The sequence below is a fragment of the Corythoichthys intestinalis genome, chromosome 22 (assembly GCF_030265065.1).
Source record: "Corythoichthys intestinalis isolate RoL2023-P3 chromosome 22, ASM3026506v1, whole genome shotgun sequence".
NCBI lineage: Eukaryota > Metazoa > Chordata > Actinopteri > Syngnathiformes > Syngnathidae > Corythoichthys > Corythoichthys intestinalis.
The window spans coordinates 34388977-34410467 of NC_080416.1; the positions used below are offsets into that span (position 1 = coordinate 34388977).

Here is a 21491-nt window from a genome sequence, read left to right on the forward strand (position 1 = left end):
ATTCTCCTGTATGGAAAAATAGACAAAACATTCCTTTGCCTCTTTTCCTTCCTCAGTGCTTCTCAATTTTTTCCCGTTACACCCAAGGATAGGCGTAACCATTTCGCGCCCCCCGGCAACTCTCTGCCGCCAGTGTAAATAGTATTTGTCTATGAAATTATTATAAGTACACCTTTGCATAATATTGCGTCCTTCTTAATGTTAAGCGAAAAAAGGAATATAGCTCACCTTACATTAAAGTATAACTTTAAGTCTTGTTTTGTTTGTAACAGAAAAGACTCAAAACCCATCAATTTACCTGAATTAAAAAAAAAAAGTCACATCCAAACTGTAAAAATATAATCAACCGGGGGTTATTTTGTGCCAGATCCTGCCGGAACTAGATCTGGCACCTCTTGATTTTGGCCTCCCTGTGTTCCGGGACTTATTTGGGCAGATCCGGCACCTCTCGTGTATAGCAAATAATAACACAAAAATGTTTTTTAAAAATGTTTTGTAATCGCCCCGAATGGGGGGAAAGAAGTAGAGAAGTCGTTGATGGCTTTTTCCACTTTATTATGGCAACAATAAGAAAACTGTAAACAAAATAACAGCGGATCGCCGCTACATTCGACCGCTAACTTTTGCTTCTCGCCCGTCTCCCCCTTGCTTCCTACTACCTCACAGCTCTCCAGTCCCAGTGTCTCTTAAAGGGACCGTGCATAGTTACGGACATTACACGCATACATATATTTACAGAACAAATCCCAAGAATTGCATGTTGTTTATGAAAATTTAACGTCATTTGAAAGAGTTGGAGGTTTTTTGATGCACTGAAAAACTGGACACGGCCAAGCCGGGGCAGGAGCCCGCTACCGTGGCAGCAGCTGTTCAGGTCCAGGGCCACCCGGAGTGCGGGCCAGCTACAGCGCCAGCAGTCACATGACATTTCGGAGGGAAAATGACAAGCAGTACTCAATTTGGACATTTAGGGATGTATGTTTTTTCAAAGGGGTGTACTCACTTTTGTTGCCAGGGGTTTAGGTATTAATGGCTATATTTTGTGTTATTTTGATGGGAAAATAAATTAACTCTGCACACTGACTAATTTTCATTGTGTCAAAGTGTCATTTTGTCAGTGTTGTCCCATGAAAAGATATACTTAAATGTCTGCAGAAATGCGAGGGTTATACTCACTTTTGTGATACACTGTATGTGGGGTTTATGTAAAACAGATGAGAACTTGCTTACGATACAGCCAAACATAAGTTTGTTTTCCCTTGTAAGTGTTGTAATCAACCTATACTTTTTTTTTTCATTATTATACCAAATGGGCTATGAAAAAGACTCATTTAACTGTTATTTCTGACTTGGCCGAGAACTATGAAATCATGTCCATGTATCCAAAAACTCAACAACAAAAAATGCCCTAAAATTGGCAAAACTGCATGTATACACATAAAATACAGAAAATAAAAACAAAATTGGCAAAACACAAATGAAAAACAATTGAAAACAATTTAATTATTGATTTCGACTGAAAACTTGGTTATATATGAAAATAGGTTGATTAACTTCACGGAATGAAGCGCCTCGAATACTACCTCGGCAATATTATTGTTCCTAATATTTCGTGGGGTTGGTGGTGCGTCCCCTCTTGCAAGCCCGGTTGATGGGTGCGCGGGTGGCCCAGGGGACCACCCTAGATCCCGGGGGGGGTACACTCTACCCCAGACATGTCCAAAGTCCGGCCCGGGGGCCAAATGCGGCCCCTGGTCAAATTTCATCCGGCCCCCAGCCTCTGTCATAAAATCAATAACGTCTGGCCCGCACACAGACTTAATAAATTGGTCATCAGCATATGAAGTAGTTTACACACTAAATGCTGCTCCTCATTTACCTACTAAAAGGCAGCAGCACTCTAAGCCTGTGTGACCCTTGAATCCCAATTTTCTAAAATGGTGACAGTCAACACAAAAAAGAAAGTTGACTGCGACGGCCGACGCTTCAAGGACAGGTGGAAATTGGACTATATCTTCATTAAAATAAATACGCAACAACTGTGTTCGCCTCATTTGCAAAGAGACAGTCGCTGTTTTTAAAGAGTTCAATGTGAGGCGATATTACCAAACAAGACATGCTGACATGTATGACAAGATTACAGGGAAGATACATCGTGAGAAATTAAAGCAACTTGAAGCTAGTTTAATTTCACAGCAGCAGTATTTCGCAAGGGCCCGAGAATCGAAAGAGAACGCCACAAAGGCTAGTTGCGAGATTGTTGAAATTATGAATTTAAAAAAATAATAAAGCAAATGTGACACACAGAATGGCTTGCTAAAATTTGCTTAAATATACTGTTCTACGAAAAGGACGTCAGCCAAGGTCGGCCCACCACATTTTTACCACACCAAATCTGGCCCCCTTTGCAAAAAGTTTGGACACCCCTGCTCTACCCCTTTCAATCATTTAGCTTATAGATTCCCCCGTCCGCCTTTCCCTGGTCAACAGGTCCCCCACATGGTGTCAACTGGTAATACATCTAGCTGACGATAGCACCAGCATATTAGTAATTGGTCTAGATGTTCAATGTATTTCTTGTTGTAGTTTGTGTTTTTCTTTCTTGTCTTTCTTCTGTTCCCCCATAACCCCTTCCTGTTCGCTGCTTTGTCATAATAAACAAGGAATGTTGAGTGATCACAATGGGAGTATGCCAGACTCTCAATGTGAAACATTAAAACTGTTCAAACTATCAGGGCACTTAGACTTCCATTCTCCGTGTCAAACAGCTGAACAGGACAGGGTTAAAAGAAAAAAAAATAGATTAAGATACTTTTCATTTTTGGAGGTTGAAAATACCGTTTTGTGTTATGATCACGAAATATCCTTTATTCAGTTTGCATGACTTGACTTGCTTATGATTGTTTTTCTTTTTTGTGGTGACATTTTATGTCCATCCACACCTAGGGGTTATCACAAAACGCACGGAAGGAGAATTGCATTTTAATTCCTTTAAAAGAAATAGATTACAAATGAATGAAATTCAGGGACACTAGTGATGAGATGGTAACACGATGAGCATCTCGGTCACACGGCTGTCGCTACGGCGCAGGAGCCATCGGACCGCGTTCGGGCAAGGACTTGGTTCGCCGCCGCCCAGTCAGACTTGGGTGCGATGAAGACATCTTGAAGGAGGCGCACCGCCGTGGTGAAGGTGTGTCAACGCCACGTGCTAATGGGAACAACAACATAATTAATGAAAACACAAAGGTAGCACTACACTTAGAAGTAGGACTAAATTTGTTGCAATAGAGTTAGATCTAATGTGGGCCGGGTGTTCTGACAAATTTTGCGACCCATCAAAAATGCTACTTTGCAGTTCTGCGCATGCGCGTAACGCTAAAAATGGCCGCGAATGCAGCGATTCCAGAGTAAACGCTAAAAGTACAAACTTTCTTTAAAGAAAGGAATATTTACTTCAGTTTGATCATGGAAGGACATATAGAAAAGTTCTCAGACACCGGATGTAGTTTTGGCTAAGCAAAGCAAAGGGCTGTCTCTAAAGTGCTAGTCGCATGATCTGTTCGAAAAATAATTTTGACTCATTATGAAATACTTTCTTTTTTTGTTTGTTTCATTGCTTTACAACTTAGACAACATTTTACTGGCTAGGTCTTTATTTTAAAGGGGAAGTTCAAAATTTTTGACATTAGGCTTAAGTTAGTGGGGGTTTAATTAGTTAGTGGAGTTGATTTCATCAAATTCCGTGCAGTTTGTCAATTATCCGTTAGTTTCAGGCCTCCGGAGTGGCTAAGCCAGCTGGATTCAATGGTGCTTGCTTAGCATGCCAGTAAAAAAAATAATGGTATTAACATATCTAACATAGTCAAATACATTCAAAATGCAGATCATTGTATGAAATACTCACACGGCCAAAGCAATGTCATACCAAACTGCCATAATTCATTTCATTCTGCAGGACTAATTTTTTACGATGTGTAATGCGACCACAACAGAGAGGAGTGCGTTGGCCACTCATGCTCAGTCTCCTCAGGATTCCCTTTCGTTCCCGAAAAAAAAAAAGAAATCTGCGGTGAAAAAAAACAATGTGATGTCACTCCGCCCTGATGCCTAGACAGCCTGTTCCTTATAGAGCTGCTGGATTACAAATGTTGCTATCCATAATACAATTATTGACATGCAATGGTAAGTTTTAATAACTTTATCCTGAAAAAATAGCCAATACATGCATGGGTCATCGGTGATTCTCATGTGTGCATATGTTGTTTTTTGTATTGGTATGCTAAGCAGGCACCATTGACTCGTGCTAGCTTAGCCACTCAAGAGCCCTGAAACTAACAACTAATTAACAGAATTTGTTGAAATAAACTCCACCGACTAAACAAACCCCCGCTAACTGGAAGACTAAGGCTTATGTCAAACATTCTGAAATAAATTTATCTATAGGAAAGTCAATTACATGCAATGACTTAATTCCGCCACCAGGGAGGCGCTGCACTTCTTGTAAAATTTGGATCATTTCCTGTTGATTTTTGGCCATTTTCAGGCTGCTTCTTGTTGATTGATTTGGTGTCACTTGTTAAGTTTGGGTCACTTCCTTGTTAACCCATGGACTGCCCTTGATGATGCATGAACTTCATAATGATATTGACGGGTCCGATTCGACCTTCAATGCGCCACGCCTTCAAGTAGGGGGCCATCCCACAATCCGCTTCAGTTATTCGCAATCGGTCGCAGCGACACATGCAGCGATCCAACGTTGGATTTATGTAAGCTGTACCGCATACAAACAGGAGTGATTGTCTCAGGAGTGATTTGTTCGAGGATTCGAGGTAATTATTATATTTTTCAGTTTTTCACAATAATTTTCAACGTAAAAAGCTCTTTGTTGTAAGGCTGCCACAACATTGTTTAAAAGACTATCGTACTTTGACATATTTACGTAAAATAAACGTTTTTTTTTTTTTTTTTTTTTTTGCTTTTAACCAATAATATAGACTGTCTTACATCTGTATCTATAAAGAATTCAGGGATTTTTTCAGGGAATTTTCACCGGAAAAGCTTTATTTACATATGACGGCCGCCACATTGACTGACAGACTAGCATCGTACTTTAACATATTTACGTAAAATAAATGCTAACTGCACTGTTTTTTACTTTTAACCAAGAATTAAGACTGTTTTATGTCCATATTGATAAAGAAGTCAGGGATTTAAGCATTTATTCACAAGAATTTTCACCCGAAAAGCTGTTTACATATGGCGGCCGTCACATGGACTGACACTCGCATCGTACTTAAACATTTATGTAATATAAATGCTAACTGCACTTTTTTTTTGCTTTTAACCAAGAATCCAGATCTTATATGTATAAAGAATTCAAGATTTAAGGATTTATTCACAAGAATTTTCACCGGAAAAGCTCTGTTTGCATATGACGGCCACCACATTGACTGACAGACTAGCATCGTACTTCGACATATTTACGTAATATATAACTGTACTTTTTTTTTTGCTTTTAACCAAGAGTCGAGACTGTTTTACATCCATATCTATAAAGAAATCAGGGATTTAAGCATTTATTCACAATAATTTTCACCCGAAAAGCTCTTTGTCTGTGATTCCACTCGGTCAGCTTTGTATTTGTATTTATTTTGATCTCCATTAGTTGTAACAGGTACATCTACTCTTCCTGGAGTCAATTCAGCCTGCTCCGTTCAAACATTTACACCAGTGCTTGCCTCAAAAACCAAAATGAATACAGAAAAAAATAACAATAAATAAAACCCACACCCAGCCCCTCCCCTCCCTCCCTATCCATACACTCACTTTGATGGCCACGCCAACAATGCAGGCCCCCTATTAATCGGCCCCGCGCCCCGTGTCCTGTCAATATCATTATGAAGTCTATGGATGGTGCTAGACGTCCAATCCATTTTGAATGGGAGAGGGCGAATAAACGAATGAAACCTCTGAAAGTGAGCCAAGTACAGTCGTACATGCACTTGATGATTCAAATCTACTGCGCAAATTTCAAAATTAAAGCATGTGATTTTATCTGTACAGTATGAATGAGCTACAACTAGAGAACTACTGTACTTTCTGCATGGTAAACGTGTCACAATTGCAGCAGCAGTAACAAATTCACGCTCATAGTGTTATCGCATTACTTTAGAAGCATTATTTTAGTGGTAGCGGTTTCATCGTTGTAGTAGCACTGTGTATTTTGCAGAATGTTTTTCCATGGATGACTGACCAGTCGAGTTTGTCCCTCGGTATCCATCACTTTGTTTTGGCTCGTGTATGGACGGCTCCCTCCTCAGACGAGGAGCTGGAACCGGAATCTGGACGGCCTCCCACCGGGAATCATCTGAAAGGAGGGGACGGCGGTTTGTTGGCTTACCATCATCACGTTACAAAAGCGCTGTAGTGTTTGCGTTCCTGTTCCGTGATCATCCTCTTTTTACTTCCACTTACCCATCACGACGACGGGATGTCGGGGACCCGGCGTACCAAGTTGACCGTTGGGACTGGAGGGTGTCATGGAGGTACGCTGACCCGCTGGAGATTCGGGAACCTGAGGAGGGGGCGACGGCGGGGCAGGGCCGACGGCAGGCGCTTTGGACCTCGGGGCGGCCTTTGGAGAACACCGGTCTTCGTCTGCGCCCGCAAATCAGCAGGAATCACTTGGCGTCAGAAATGGCGTTCGAATGACCTACCTGCGTCGCCATCTTCCTTTCGTAATTCTGACTGGACAAAGGGAGAAAAATAAAGGTGTCAAGTCAAGGAGACAAAATTACGTCTCCATGTGCTTTTGTTCCTCATTGCTTGCTTTCCTGGTTGCCCTCCTCACCTTGTGAGCGGCCATTTTTTCCTGCCGCGCCTTTATCTCCGCCAGAATGTCGGCCCCCATGACAGGAATGCCCACGTGGCGCGGAACAAGGGGACTGTCTTTTTGCTCGAGAAGCATCGACGCGTTCACCTCAGGCCGATCGACGTCTCGAGACGGGGATACTGGCGAAGCGGGGGACGCGGGCGGAGGATCTTGGGCCATTTCTCCAAAAGAAGGCGTTCGCGGCGATAAGGTGGGAGACACGGGCGATATGCCTGGGGACACCGGCCCAGGCGACCCGAGGGCTACGTGGCTTTTGTCGGAACGCGACGTTCGACCTTTGATGAGGTTGAAGAAGCCGCTTCTCCTGGATTCCCGTTTCTTGTCGAGTGACTCGTGCGTGTTTAACGGCGTCGTTTGCGCGGCGGCGGGTCGTCTGTGCCAACAACAAGGCGTGCGATGAGTTCGCATCTCTTTTATTCAAATCTGCCGAGGCCCTCACTTTAAGCTGACTTTCAGGACTTTCTTTGAGAAGAACTCGTCCACCCCCTCATCCAGTTTTTCCATCATGCTCGGGTTCACTGCCTCGTGAGGTGCCTCGTGCTGAAAGGAAAAAGTGTAAACTGTAAACTACAAACCTGCAAACTAGAAAATGCCATTTCTGAAGAAATTGCTATGGTAGCCTGTGATGGTCATTAAACACCAAAGAAACTTTCTGTTGATTATGGGGTGTTGGCATCACGTTTTTATTGATTCCGTGGCATTTTGTGGTCATTACCTGTTGATATTGTGTCACTACCTATTGATTTGAGGGTTTTTCGGGGTCACTTCCAATTGCTACTGGATCACTTGCTGTTCATTTGGAGGCATTAGGGGAAGGGCGTAGATTTGCATGGGAATGGTAGGGACATGACACTAGCTTTTAACTTTTCAGGATGCTCAAATTGCCTCAACCAAACTTTTAAGCAACCTTATTGGCATTACACACATTCTCCTGGATCAAGGACTTCCTGTCCAACAGACCCCAGACTGTGAAACTTGGCCCCCACCGTTCTTCCACCTGCACACTGAGCACCGGCTCACCACAGGGCTGCGTGCTGAGCCCCCTCCTGTACTGCCTCTACACCTATGACTGCAGTCCAATCCACAGGAGCAACACCATCATCAAGTTTGCTGATGAGACCTCAGTGATTGGACTAATCTCACAGGAAAACGAGGCACCCTACAGAGAGGAAAGGTCCACAAATTCTCAGCCTGGTGCTCCGACAACAACCTGGCTCTGAACACCAGCAAAACCAAAGAGATCATCATGGACTTCAGGAGGAACGGTACCGACCCGCCGCCCCTGTACATCAACGGCAAGTGTGTGGAGAGGGTCCACACCTTCAAGTTTCTGGGAGTCCAGATCTCAGATGACCTCTCGTGGACAGCAAACATAACAGCTATCATAAAGAAAGTTCAGCAGCGTCTGCACTTCCTGCGCGTCCTCAGGAAGAACAAGCTGCTGCTTGCCTTCTATCACTCCTATCAAACCCTGGTACAGTTGCTGCAGCACTGCTGCAGACAGGGAGATGCTTCAGAGGACAGTCAAAATGGCGCAGAGGATCATTGGCTGCCCTCTCCCCTCCCTGTTGGACATCTACTCCTCTCAATGCCTCAGCAGAGCTCTAAACATCGTCAACGACAGCTCACATCCTGGTTCCCAGCTGTTTGTACTGCTCCCCTCTGGGAGACGCTATAGGTGTTTAAAATTAAGAACAAACAGACTGAGGAACAGTTTCTTTGCTAAAGCCATCTCCGCCCTGAACAGCCATATGTAACACCACATCACCCAATGTCCAATATTCATTTACATGCAATATACTATGTGCAATACTTACTAAGTGCAATATTCAATGCCTCACTGTCAACTTCTACAACTTAACTTCTATTCGCACATATTCTATGTGCAATACTTATTTACGTGCAATATTAATCTGCAATATTCAATGCCTTCACTGTCAACTGCTGCTACTTCAATTATTTGCACTGACTGAACATAGGACTACCTCATACATATCTTATATTTATTTAGATGTTTGACTTTTATTCATGCAAGCCACTTTTGAGATTTTTTACTAGTCCTGCACTTGTCCCACACACACACACACACACACACACTCACATACACACACTCACAGCCCCGACACATGTCGACAACATGCCGCCTCCTCTGCCCCCTACAAAGACATGGGATATTAGAATTTTATTTTGGCCAGTAGCAGTAGCAACCACTGTAAGTAATGTAAAAAGACGTCAATGTTGCGGATGGGGGGAGCACACCACTAATTTTGCTACTGAAAGTCCGAAATGCATCAAAGTTAGCATAACATTAAACTGTATGAATTTGCTAACCTGCAAAACTCGAGTAGGAAGCTGCATATAGAGAAGTGTCCTTCGGTATGTTTTCTACTGTTAAGAGTAATTAAACTGTGAGAAATGTAATGAACCAAGGATTAACCCCTTCTCCCTTATTTTCATTTTAATGTTATTTATGTGGTCTTAAAGCAGTCCAAAGGAGCTATCAATGTTGAGACCAAACCCACGCCCTTGCATTTGCGAGTCACTTTCACTTCACTTCCTGTTGATTCATGGTCAATTCATGTTGCCATCGGGTCACTTCCTGTTGTATTAAGGGGTTTTCGGTGTGACTTCTTGTTGATTTGGGTGCATTTTGGGGTTACTTCCTATTGAAATCAGGTCACTTCCTGTTTATTTGGGTTACTTCCTGTTGTTTGAAGGGGTTTTCAAGATTTTTTGTTGAGTTGGGTTCATTTTGGGGTTACTTACTATTGATGTTAGATGACTTCCTGTTGATTTGGAGGCATTTCACGGTCACTTCCAGCAGATATCGGTTCACTTCCTGTTGATTCTGGGTCATTTCAGGGTCACTTCATGTTGCTATCGGGTGACTTCCTGTTGTTTTAAGGGATTTTCGGGGTGACTTCCTGTTGATTTGGGTGTATATTGGGGTTACTTCCTATTGATAAAAGGTCCCTTCCTGTTGACATGGGTCATTTCCTGTTGTTTTAAGGGATTTTCAGGGTCACTACCTGTTGATTTGGGGGCATTTCACGGTTACATCCTGTTGATATCGGGCCAGTTCCTGTTGTTTTGGAGGCATTTCAAGGCCACTTCCTGTTGTTTTGGGGCATTTTGGGGCAGCTTGCTGTTTATACGCGTCCCTTCTTGTCGATACCGAGTGACTTCCTGTTGATTTGTGAGGAAAGTGAGGAGAAGAAGATTAAGACAATGAGATAACGAGAAAGGAATTTTATAAGATGGCAGCTTAGCTTTCATCAGTAATGGAGTACTCAGTATGTAGTGCTTTTTTCTCCTGGTGACCTACAGCAACTCTGCTGGGTTTGCTCCGCCTCCTGGCTTTGGGCCGAACTTTAGTGTGATGCTGCAATTGTGGCGGCGACACCAGAGGCGGGAAAGCTGGCAATTGGTCTGGCGGGTCCTCCACGTGCACCGGCACCTCCTGGAGGGCCTCGTCCAGGTCAAACTCCGTCTCTTTAGAAAAGTGCTACAAATTTTTCCTTGAAAGCGACAAATCAAAACGCCTAAAGTCCCGTAACTTACCAAAGGCCACTGAGACAGGTCGCATCATTCGCACCAGAATACTTTTCCTTTTGGACTTGGCTGTCAACTGGAAGGAAAAGCACAGTTTGAAGGACATTTTTTGACTTGGACTTCACAATGAGGAGGAATTCCTACCGCGCAAACATCCATTTGGCCGTCCCCTTTGCCACTCTCTGGACGAAGGACCGTCTCGTCCAGAACCTGAACTTCCTCCCGAGACTCTGCACGTAGTGTCGGTCGGCCTCGCCCACTCACGTGGTCAGCCTGCTGACACATAAAGAGAAAGGTCAGGACAGAAAATGGATAAGGAGATGGGAAGGATAACGACGGACCAGCATGCTGCGGCAAGTCGACAGAGATTCCAGGATCTTATCCATGATGCGATCGGAGATCAGGGATGCCACACTGAGCTTCAGTTCACTTGCGACAAAGAGAAAAAATAAATAAATGAAGAGGACCAGACTCACATGAGAAAACAGCCAACTGGGAGGCGGAGACAGTGTTGTACAATGTCCACGCTGACCTGATCTTGTTGAGAATGTCCATGCCTGTCTGTTCCAGCAGCGTCTTGGCAATGAAGCTGCGAGGGACGGTCATCCTTTCCGCGCCGGCAATGAGCAGATGTGGACGGAAACCGCTCGTCTTCATCACATGTGGGCACAAACTGGAGGCCGCTTCCAACATGGACGCCAGCATTGTCTACGGGGACAAAAACACGTCACAGGCGAAGCGACCAGGGAGCGGAGAGCGACAGAGGTGACGCGCTGTAAGTGACCTCCAACTGCTCATCCATCACGGCCGCTACCTCCGCCGCTACGGCCTCCAGCTTGTTCTGGATTGCGCCACGTAGACCGTCACCCCCTATGTGGTAGAGGCTGGGGAGTAGCTGGAGGAATCGGCCAGAGAAGCGACATATTTTAAATTTCTAGTCAGAATCTTGTCACGCTCGCCTCAAGTTCACCTACAGTCTTGGAGTTCTTTGCATCTGTCATTAGGTCTTCCGCCGCTTTTATATCCTCCTGGACTGTGTGGTCCTGAGAGAACATGAGGGAGTTGAGGTGATCCTGAACCTTCACGCACATAGTGTCCATCATCTACACAGAAGAGCAGAGGGTCAGCGAGAAAGTAGTCCGAGTTGGGTTGCCGGCAGAGTCGCCTGCCTGCTGCGTGGTGCTGGTGACGATGCCCTGATGCAGCCTGTACGCCTGCTCCTGGAGGTACTTCCGGGTCTCGTGGTTCCTCAGCAGGAAGCGCTCCATCTGCGTGCAGAGGCACCAGGTGAACTGCAGCGTTCCGTGCAGTCATCATCGGTCGACTTCCACTAAGTGATGGTGCGAGTGTCCAAGTTTGTCCACTGTAATTGGCTGTCAAGCAGTCCTGAGTGGAGTCTGCCTTCCACTCAAAGTAGCCAGGAATAGGCTACATTCCCTTAACCTGAACAGGATCTAATTGGAAACTGACCTTAAGCAGAGCGTCTTCGGTCTTTTCCGGGTTGGTCTTGAGAGCCTGGGCGGCATCCACGATGGGCACGGGCATGAAACGGATGGTGAAGTTCCTGACAAGAAGACAAAAAAAATGCCTGGGCATCACGAAGCGGTCAAATGATAAAAATGTATTTTCTGTTGCACAGACGGAACTCAAACAGGGCCGTAAAAAGCCCACGCAGCAAGCTTCAAGGTTTTTCCAGTTCAGGAAAGGAGAGAAGATTGTTAATGACTTCTATCAAGGGCAAGAGCAGCCTTTTAAGTGTGGCAGGAAAGGCCAAATACGGCATAGGAAGTTGCTCAAATGATCCAATCTCAACGACAAGCGACGTGAACGGGATCGACGAATAACATACTTCTCCAGTGCTGACGCCACTTCCTGAAGACCCTGAGGGCTGACGTTGTTTCTATCCCAGATGAGCGTCCTGCAAACGGTGATGGTAACCACATCAAGAGCCAACAAGAAGACCGACTGAACGAACGTGTGCGCTCACCTCAGCTTGGTGTTGATCTGCAAGGCCTTGGCTAGCATTTTGGCAGCCACGTCGCCCATGGCATTCCCACTGATGTCCAGTTCGGTGAGTGAAGCATTTCCTCCCAGCGCATTGAGGACCACAGCAAGGTCTCCCTTTAGCTTGGAGTCAGCCAGCGACAGCGACGTCAGCGGCTATGTGATGCGAACGGATGTTAGTCACAAGGAATGACTGGCAGGTCCAGTTTGAACCCGTGTTCCAATCACTCACCGACTCCTCCTCCTGGATCATACGAACCAGGTCATCCAGGACCGGAGCCACGTTCCTGAGGGGAACAAGCGAGCGGGACTGAAAAGTGACAGCACAGATGCGTTGACGCGATCTAGTTCACTGACTCACTTGGACTTGATGTTCTGGAAATTTTTGCCCAAGGAAAGGTGACGGACTGAGCGATTCTTGGACAGCCAGACCAGCAGGGTGCTCAAGTCCCCATCAAGACCTGACAAAAGACAAGGCCATGCATGTGGCTGTAAAGACTATCATGGCAACCTTGACTGGGGCTAATGTAAACACTTGATTTAAGGCAATAATGGAGACAGATCAGGATGCATCAGCACCGTTGTCTGAGATGTCCAGACTGGAGATGTTGGGGATCTCTGCGATGCAGCCCTCCAGGATCTGAGAGCCCGCCGAGCGGAGCTACAAGTCAGAGAGAGCAGGTCACATAGCTCCATGGTTTCAATGTGGCATCCAGTTTCCTAATTATCGCGTACCTCGCAGGCGCTCAGGTCCAGTGACACGTCACTCAAGTTAGGGTTACAGCCCAGGCCTAGCAGCAATGCCCTGCCAAGATGCCGGGAAGTGTGTAAAAAACGAACCATCGTGCTGGCTTTTGGACTTTCAGAAAGCACTCTTACTTGAGAGCCTCGGGAGGAAGTCGGCATCCAGACACGTTTACGGAGCTCAGAGCCTGCGACAGGCTGAAGAACTGCTTAAAGGATGCCGGAACCTCCTTGCACTTCCTGAGGATGAGGCAAGAGGCACTTTATCGTTATTTCTGCCCGCTTCTGGCGACTCTGAATTCCAATCCCTCCCAGTCATCAACGATGTGATCAATAACATTCAATCCCATCCACCCAAAAATGTCCAACAATGACATACAGTACGTTTTCAACCTGGACATGTGTAGGTTAATAGGACACACATGAGTAAGAATGACATCTGTCACATAGCATCACATGTTGTGACCCTCAGACATGTCACATTTCAGGTAGCGCTGAGTTAATTACATGTTAGTCACATGCCTGTTAAATTTCACCTGTGAGAGAAGAGCGTCTTTGACATGTTCAGCACACGGAGACGCTTCAGACATCCTTTCAGCAGGGATGCTGATGTCTGACACAAACCCACACACAAAAAATACGCACCATCATTTGGTTGTGTGTGCGCACGTATACATGTGTTCCCCTGAGTCGATGTGGTTCACCTGTTCCAGTGAGCAGTCACTACAGGATAAATCCAGGACTTCTAAGCAGTTGTCATGACTTAAAAAGTTATGGAGGTTCTGACAACAGGAAGAAAATCGTGTTAGCAACGTGACGCTAAATTGTTGGTCACATGTAGTAAACGTCTTGTTGTTGTGCTGCAATAGCTTGTTGCTTGTGAGGAAAGGTGAGCACTACTACCTGCAGGTCATCTCCTCTGAGTGAGTTTCCTGACAAGTGCAGGTGAGTGAGGGTGGTAGCCATTCTGGGATTGGCACATAGTGCCTGACCCAGGAAATTAACACCTGAGACACATACACACATATGAGTGGAGCTATTCCTGAGAAAAGGCCTCCAAGGTGCAAGCTTCACCTTTGGGGGACAAGGAAGTCCTGCTGAGGTTGAGCTGCTTCAGGCCCATTGGGAGTTTGCCCAACTGGGAGCTAAGAGCACACACGCCTGAAACACACAAGCGTGCACTTTGGTCCTGACTTCTGGTGGTCATTACAGTCTATGTTTGTGAGTTGAACCTTTGTCGTCCAGAGTGTTGTTGCTCAAGTTGAGGTAGTGCAGCGAGGAGGCGGGGTTATGACACAGTGCCAAGGACAGTTTATGAGCAAAGTCACTGAAGAAGAAAAACAGAAAGAAGATGAGATGAGAAGGGACAAGAAAGAGAAGCTGCCAGCTGACCTTCTGAGACCGGCGTTGTCCAGGACAAGCTCCTCCAGGCAAGTGGACCGGGACATCACGCGCAGGATCATCTCGCACACATCTGCGGACTACACAAATACGCAGGTCATGGTTGACTCCCCTCCATTTTCTGGTAGATGTGAACCTTACCAGTTTGCAGTCTTTAGCTACAAGCTTGGTGAACCACTTGTTGTACTCTAGAGTACCAACGATGGCCACCAGATCCCTGCATGGGACAGCGCAAAACATCATCATACATCAACGCCTTCGGTTTCTAGTTTTGTCGTTCCGTGTGGGCGGGTGCCCACCTGCTGTCTAGGTGACTGAAGTCGTGCAGGTTGAGTTCTGTGGTGTCCTGGCTCAGGTAGATAGTGTCCACATCCTGGCCGACAAGTACAGCGTGCGTGTAAAATCTCAGTATGCTCACGTGCTGCGTACGTGTACTTTTAGAATGTGGCACTGACCCACTGGACCTCGTCCCTGTAGGCCAAGTTGAGGTTGTCGCAGACAGCCCGATACTGATCCGAGAATCCCCCTGGAACGCCACAAATCGATCTGAATGACCTTCGCAAAGCTCAACATCCGCTGCCGGTAAAGTCAACGTACCGCATGGCCCTGGGTCCAGTTGGCATTGCTTCTCCCAGGCTGATCGGAGGGCATCCAAACGCTCTGGGGGCGTCACATCAATATTCTTTAGCAGATTCCTGCCGAGCAGAGGGAAGACTTTGTAAAGTCGAGGGACCCCGTGCACCCATCCCATACGTTCGGCTGGTGACGTACGCATCTGGGCGGATCTTGGCTAAACACGTAGCCACCTGTGCGATGAAGCGGTCGGTGTCCGTCTGAGTGCTGAACCATAGCGTACATGGCCCACGCTGGAACTGCAAAACCACCTGCATCCACAGGCATGGGTACACGTAAAGTCGTAGACACATGCAAAGACGTGCGTGTACTGATGATGTCTCACCTGAGTGGGCTTGTTGCTACGGAGACCGTTGATGTCCAGGTAGCTAAAGGAGTGCTCCACCTGGGCACACACATTTAAACAAGTCTCTGTTGCGCCACTCATCAATGAATTGCTCCATCAAAAGCACAGAAAGCAAACACGGCCTGACCTTGCAGGGGGCGCGTGCTGACAGCAGGAAGGCTCGGTGTGATGATGAAGCCTGAACACACAATTGTTAAGCCTTGAAAGGGCACTCATAAAAATACTATAGACCTACATGTTTTTTGTTTTTGATTAAAAAAAAAAAATTAAAGAACTTTAGAGTGAGTGGCCAAAACCAGAGTTGATTTCCCGTGGATATGCCCTGAAATCAACAGAAAGTGACCCGTAAATGTCCCAAAATCAACAGGAAGTGACCCAAAATATGCGAAAAGGGACCTAGAAATGACAAAAATTTCGCTGAAAGTAACGAGAACAGAAAATGCCCTGAAAGCACAACATAGGCTAGGTTCGGACTGCAGGACTTCATACACAAATCAGAATTTTTTTTCGTCATTTTAGAGCATTTGAGGAGAAAGCCAGAGAGACCAGGCTAAGATTGTTTGGACATGTACAGAGAAGAGATAGTGAGTATATAGGTGAAAAGATGCTAGATTTCCATATGTCAGGCAGCAGGTCTAGAGGACGACCAAAGAGCAGGAGAACATGAATTTAGTTGGTATGAGCACAGAAGATGCAGAGGAAGGGGTTAGATGTTTTCAATTGATTCGCTGTGGCAACCCCTGAAGGGAGTAGCCCAACGGAAAAGAAAAATAATTGTGTCCTCTATTTAGAAATCAAAATATGATCACCCTAGAATGAAATAGCTAACTCCAGGGCACTGCTGACCAACAAAAGCAGCAGGAGGGAGAGTGAAGGCTGTATGAGCATGAAGCAGAAAAACAACAAATATATTTTGGAATTAAAAACCCGATCTGTTTCACCCAATGTCAATCCTCTGAAAAATGGCAAGACCGACCCGATTTCCTATCACGTGATCGGATCGGGACATCCCTAGTCTCGACATATGACGGCGTGCTCGAAATACGATGATTTATGACAGCGTTGCAATTTCCTTTTTTTACTGCAAGACGGATACACGGTGGATTTTATTGTGAGAGTAATCAACATGGGTCCCAAGAAGGTTAGGGAAGGTGGTGAAAAAAGGAAAAAGGTCACACTTAGCACTGAATTTAAGATGGAAATGATTGAAACATATGAACATGGTGTGCGCATCAGTGAACTGCCTCGGAATATGTCTACGATCTCGCCGATTCTCCTCTGACCTCCATTCGCTAGTCATTATAAGTTAAGGTGACAATTATTATTATCTTTATGCATTTTTTATGCATTTATTTCAGAACTTATGCAAAACAGAACGGCTACTGTCCTCCGTTGCCGACACCAACAACAAATGAACATGAATAAAATCACACAGTGCATTCAGAAACACCTTGCAAAACGCAACGGCCACATTAGCACCGGATTTGTTACATAATTATTATTACGATATTATTATTTCAATTTGTAGTTATAATTTATTTTGTTTTTCCATGAGTAATTGCTATTTGTAATTATACCGTACTGTATGATAATATAGTATATATTAAGGATTTAGCGTAGGCTTTTGGGCTGTGGAACGAATTCATAGAATTCTAATGTATTCTTCTGGGAAAATCCCGCTCGATATACGACCATTTTGACTTCCAAACCAGGTCCTGGAACCAATTAAATTCCTAAATAGAGGTACCACTGTAATTGGATTTAAAGTACCTGTGACACGATAAAAAAAATCCTAAATATGATTATTATTGGAATTCAAATCATATTTTGAGACGATTCAACTATATACAACAATTTGGCAAAGCGCAGATGATGAGAAATGAGACTTTTAATTTGTCCTTTAGCTCCTTCTGTCATTATGGCGCTGTAGCGCCTCCATCTGGGTGATGATGTCTGTGAAAGAGTGATTTCAGCAGATTTATCTTTGAGCCCAAAGGAGGAGCAAGCATTTTTCAGCGATTCTGGTTCAAGTGTGGATCTTTTTAAGTGATATTGTTGATCCAGAGGAAGCTTTTGGCATATAGCCATATACTGTATGTTTGAGTCGTATTTGAAGGAGGAGGAAGATTCAGAACGACAACACACACAAGGCTGATGACTAGAGCACAAAGTAAAATGTCATCATTGTTTTTATCTCTCTACTCCAATATTTTTACAGGATATTCTTTGTATCTGAGTATTTTTCCCCGATTGCTAAATAAATTGTATGATCATGACATAACAGTCTTGTTCTAAATTGAATATGAAATATTAAAAATGCATTTATTCAGTACGACAGGGCTAAATTACTGCATAATAGTCATAACTGCCGACTTCTTAAACTTCCTGAATGGTATTTTATGCCACTGGAGTTAGTCTTGTCCTTTCCCAGCGGGGACTCAGAGACGGAGGAAAGAGGGTAGACAAAAGAGGAGTGTGGGAGCTAGGCTACATGCTAACCTGAACCAAGCGGCTCTTCCAAGTCTCTTCCTCGCCTTTCGAAAACAAAAAAAATCACACAAAACTACTCTGACTCATGTCACACACGGCGGCGGGGGTGATTGTCTTCACCGATCGGCCGGCCCCCTGCGGCAACCAAGTTTTGGCTCGTCGTTCCCCTGAGTGCTAGTCGCCGTAGATGCGGTCGGTGGACAAACCGGCTGACATCGGCGCGAGTGGCTGCCCGAGCCCAAGCCAAGGATAGCGCTCTCTCAGCGGGCACACAAAGAGGGCCGAGAGGGGTGGATTATAATATAATATGTAATGTATTCTTATGGGGAAATCCCGCTCGACCAATGATCATTCTGACTTCCAAACCACGTCCTGGAACCAATTAAATTCCTATGTAGATGTACCACTGTAATTGGATTTGAGGCGGCAATGCTTTCAGTCCAGTCTGATCTCTATAAGCCCCGCCCTGCCTAGGTACAATGGCAACAGGAAAAGTTGACTGACATGTCCGCACACGCCATGGCAGAATTTACGGGTGTCGTTGTGGTATGCGTGTTTCATATCAGTCACGTCTGCACAGGCCCGCCGCACAATTCCAAAGAAGACCAAGTTCGCTCAGAGCTCACAAGAAATTTTCTCATGTTCATTCCAATGGGTCGCCCCCAGATTGCGCCTTATCTCATTAGCCGCCATTGACTAAGGGTGATAACCACATTTCAATTCACCGCAGAAACATAAATTGGCGCCTATCAAGGTCAATGACATATTGAATGAACGTGCATGCCCCACGACATGCTTCAGACGAGACGTTAAGACAAATGGGTTAGGTCGTTCAGGTCAAAGGTCACCCACCAGCACTTTGTTGTCCAACTTTTCACCTTTGACCTCCTGCTGCACCTGGCACCTCAGAGTCAATTTCAGGCTCCGTCCCACCGCCTCCTGCACGCTCTCTGCACGGGGCAACACAACAAACATGGCAAAACAACCACATGATAAATGCGAAAAACGTCCTTCAAGTGGGCGTGTGTGGGCGCCATCATGTTATCCAGTTTGACAAGATGCAATTAACTCGTACTGTATGTGTGTGTGTTTGTCAAAACTCTGAAACTCGAAGTTGGAGTTGACTCGGCCTGACTCGTTTTTTTTCCCCCCAACACAGTCCCATGTGAGGAATGCGGCCGAACACACCCACTTGGCCCATAGACAGGAAGTTGCAGGTAGCCCCCCCCCCCCCATAGCCCCCCCTCCACACACACATGCAGCCCTCCCCCATTCTGATGCTATAATCTATTTTGTTTGTGACGATGTCACTTTGGAAAAAAAGTCCAGCACCATCCGCTACCCGTGTCCCAGAGGTCAACACAGCTGTTCTTACCCAACAATTCCTTTGGGAATTCTGAAGAATCCATTTCCTGGTTTGCTTCTTTTCCAGATCACCTTCTCCTCGCTCTTCTTTTTCCTTCTCCCGCTGCCGGCAATCAGCGGCCCGGAAACACCCCCACCAGCCCGCCCTCGCTGTTGCGGGAGCGGGTGGGTGGGAAGGCCAATGCGGGAACCAAAACAAATCCTCAAGCAGACGCCCCCCACGCACGCGCGCCATCTGGTGGTCAGTCAGTAGGTTGTCGGTTTATCTGTCGATCATTGATCAGATGGCGTCATGCGAACTTCCTTTCAGGCAATGGGGAATTTGAGGACACCTTTTGATTTCTTTTTGTCCATTTTTGTCTCACAATTTGAAGGGTTTCAATTTTTGCACAGAGTTCTCCATCTGGAGCTTGTCTCTGCATTGATCAGTCAACCTGTACTAATACATAAAAATGCACCTCAAAGTACCGTATTTTCTGCACCATAAGGCACACTTTCAATGAATGGCCTATTTTAAACTGTTTTCATATATAGGGTGCGCCACATTATAAGGTGCAGTAGTAGTAGTAGTGGTGGTTGGGGTTATATTATGCATTCACTAGACTACATCAAACCAAAATAAACAGGAAGTGACCTGCAATGTCCCCAAATGAAGAGGAAGTCACCCAAAATCAAGGGGCGTAGATTTACATAGGGTTAGTATGGACATAACGCTACCAACTTTTCAGGATGGTCAAAAATTCCCCCCCCAAAAAACTTTTAAGCACCCTTATTTGCATTATGTAATGACTTCAGTTATATTGGTTATTTAGATCGCGTTCCCATGTGTTGAGCAGTGTTATGAAAAAGTATCTGAACCTCACATTTCTGCATAAAATCACCATCAAATGTGACCTGATCTTTGTCAAAATCACACAGATGAAAAAACAGTGCTTTAACTAAAACCACTCAAACATTTATAGGTTCTGATATTTTAATGAGGATACTATGCAAACACTGACAGAAGGGGGGAAAATAAGTAAGTGAGCCATCACATTTAATGTTTTTGCCCCCCTTTGGCAGCAATAACTTGAACCAGACGCTTCTTGTAGCTGCAGATCAGTCTGGCACATCGATCAAGACTAATCTTGGCCCATTCCTCTCTACAAAGCTGCTGTAGTTCAGTCAGTATTCTGGAATTTCTGGTATGCATCGCTGTCTTTAGGTCATGCCACAGCATCTCGAAGGGGTTCATTCTGGACTTTGAGTGGCCACTCCAGAATGTGGATTTTGTTTTTCTGAAACCATTCTGAAGTTGATTTTCTTCTGTGTTTTGGATCACACCAAGCCAACAGCCATGTCCGGCCAACACCTTCACGTCTGGTTATGTGGAGGATGCCTAGGGAAAATGGAGGCCAATATGCTTAACGTCTCTCCAGATTGAGGACGTCGAGGACCTCTTTATCTTCGGCATCTCTGATGGTGCTCGCCTTCCTGTTGCTTCTTGGTGCCCTCTGGGTACACCGATTCTCGATGAGAATGAAGAGTCAACTCAACGAGGCAATGGAGGTTGCTCGTAACAACGGCGACAAATTGTCCCAGGTGACGAAGGAACAAGCAGCGTTAAGTGATGCCACCGCTCAAATGGTCACAAAAATCATCACGGAGCTCCGGGATCATGAAAGGCTCGCTCGCGGGAACCGGGCAAGGGAGGATGATGACTAATCTTCTGAAGCGGATACAGCAGACGTGGGCCTCCATGATACCCCCGCCCATCCCTCCCTACACCAACTTGGACATCAACTGATACAATGAATCCACTCAAATTGACAATATGTGAAATTCCATGGCAATCAATGACTTTTTAATTGATATGTGAGTTAAAAAAAAAAAAAAGGAAAAAACAAAACAAAAAAACTGATAATAACTGGACTGTAACACAAACATGCTTGACTGTGCGTCCCGGGCTGTTGGGGGACGGGTATCGATAAGCATTTGCTTTTTCCCGTGTTTCCTTTGTCTGTCATCGTCTTTTTTTCGGGCAAATTCCACACTCTGAAACTGTCAATGATTATGATGATG

At 45.3% G+C, this 21491-nt stretch overlaps 1 protein-coding gene across 1 annotated transcript; it reads right to left on the minus strand.

Annotated features, from left to right (window-relative positions):
- Positions 1-527: 527 nt before the first annotated feature.
- On the minus strand, positions 528-19590 carry LOC130910221 (F-actin-uncapping protein LRRC16A-like). Its single transcript, XM_057827288.1, has 37 exons — positions 19441-19590; positions 18918-19015; positions 15703-15753; positions 15555-15614; positions 15368-15480; positions 15194-15291; positions 15052-15122; positions 14896-14969; positions 14738-14813; positions 14588-14676; positions 14428-14522; positions 14270-14356; positions 14099-14202; positions 13900-13977; positions 13732-13808; positions 13331-13435; positions 13187-13256; positions 13031-13112; positions 12813-12912; positions 12684-12738; positions 12435-12607; positions 12297-12365; positions 11918-12011; positions 11617-11715; positions 11422-11550; positions 11232-11342; positions 10980-11155; positions 10789-10876; positions 10592-10720; positions 10457-10523; positions 10221-10387; positions 7335-7435; positions 6854-7268; positions 6720-6750; positions 6478-6660; positions 6257-6370; positions 528-3211 (listed from the first exon to the last, which is right to left on the minus strand). The coding sequence occupies exons 1-37, from the start codon at positions 19472-19474 to the stop codon at positions 3081-3083; spliced, it is 3894 nt and encodes a 1297-aa protein (XP_057683271.1). The 5' UTR covers positions 19475-19590; the 3' UTR covers positions 528-3080.
- Positions 19591-21491: the final 1901 nt, after the last annotated feature.

Excerpts from the sequence above, each read along its gene's own strand:
- LOC130910221 (XM_057827288.1), bottom strand. The coding sequence starts at position 19,474 with ATGGATTCTTCAGAATTCCCAAAGGAATTGTTGG. Across the intron at positions 14,357-14,427 it reads CAACACTCTGGACGACAAAG|GCGTGTGTGCTCTTAGCTCC; the intron begins GTTCAACTCACA and ends TGTGTGTTTCAG. Across the intron at positions 12,913-13,030 it reads TCTGGACATCTCAGACAACG|GTCTTGATGGGGACTTGAGC; the intron begins GTGCTGATGCAT and ends GTCTTTTGTCAG.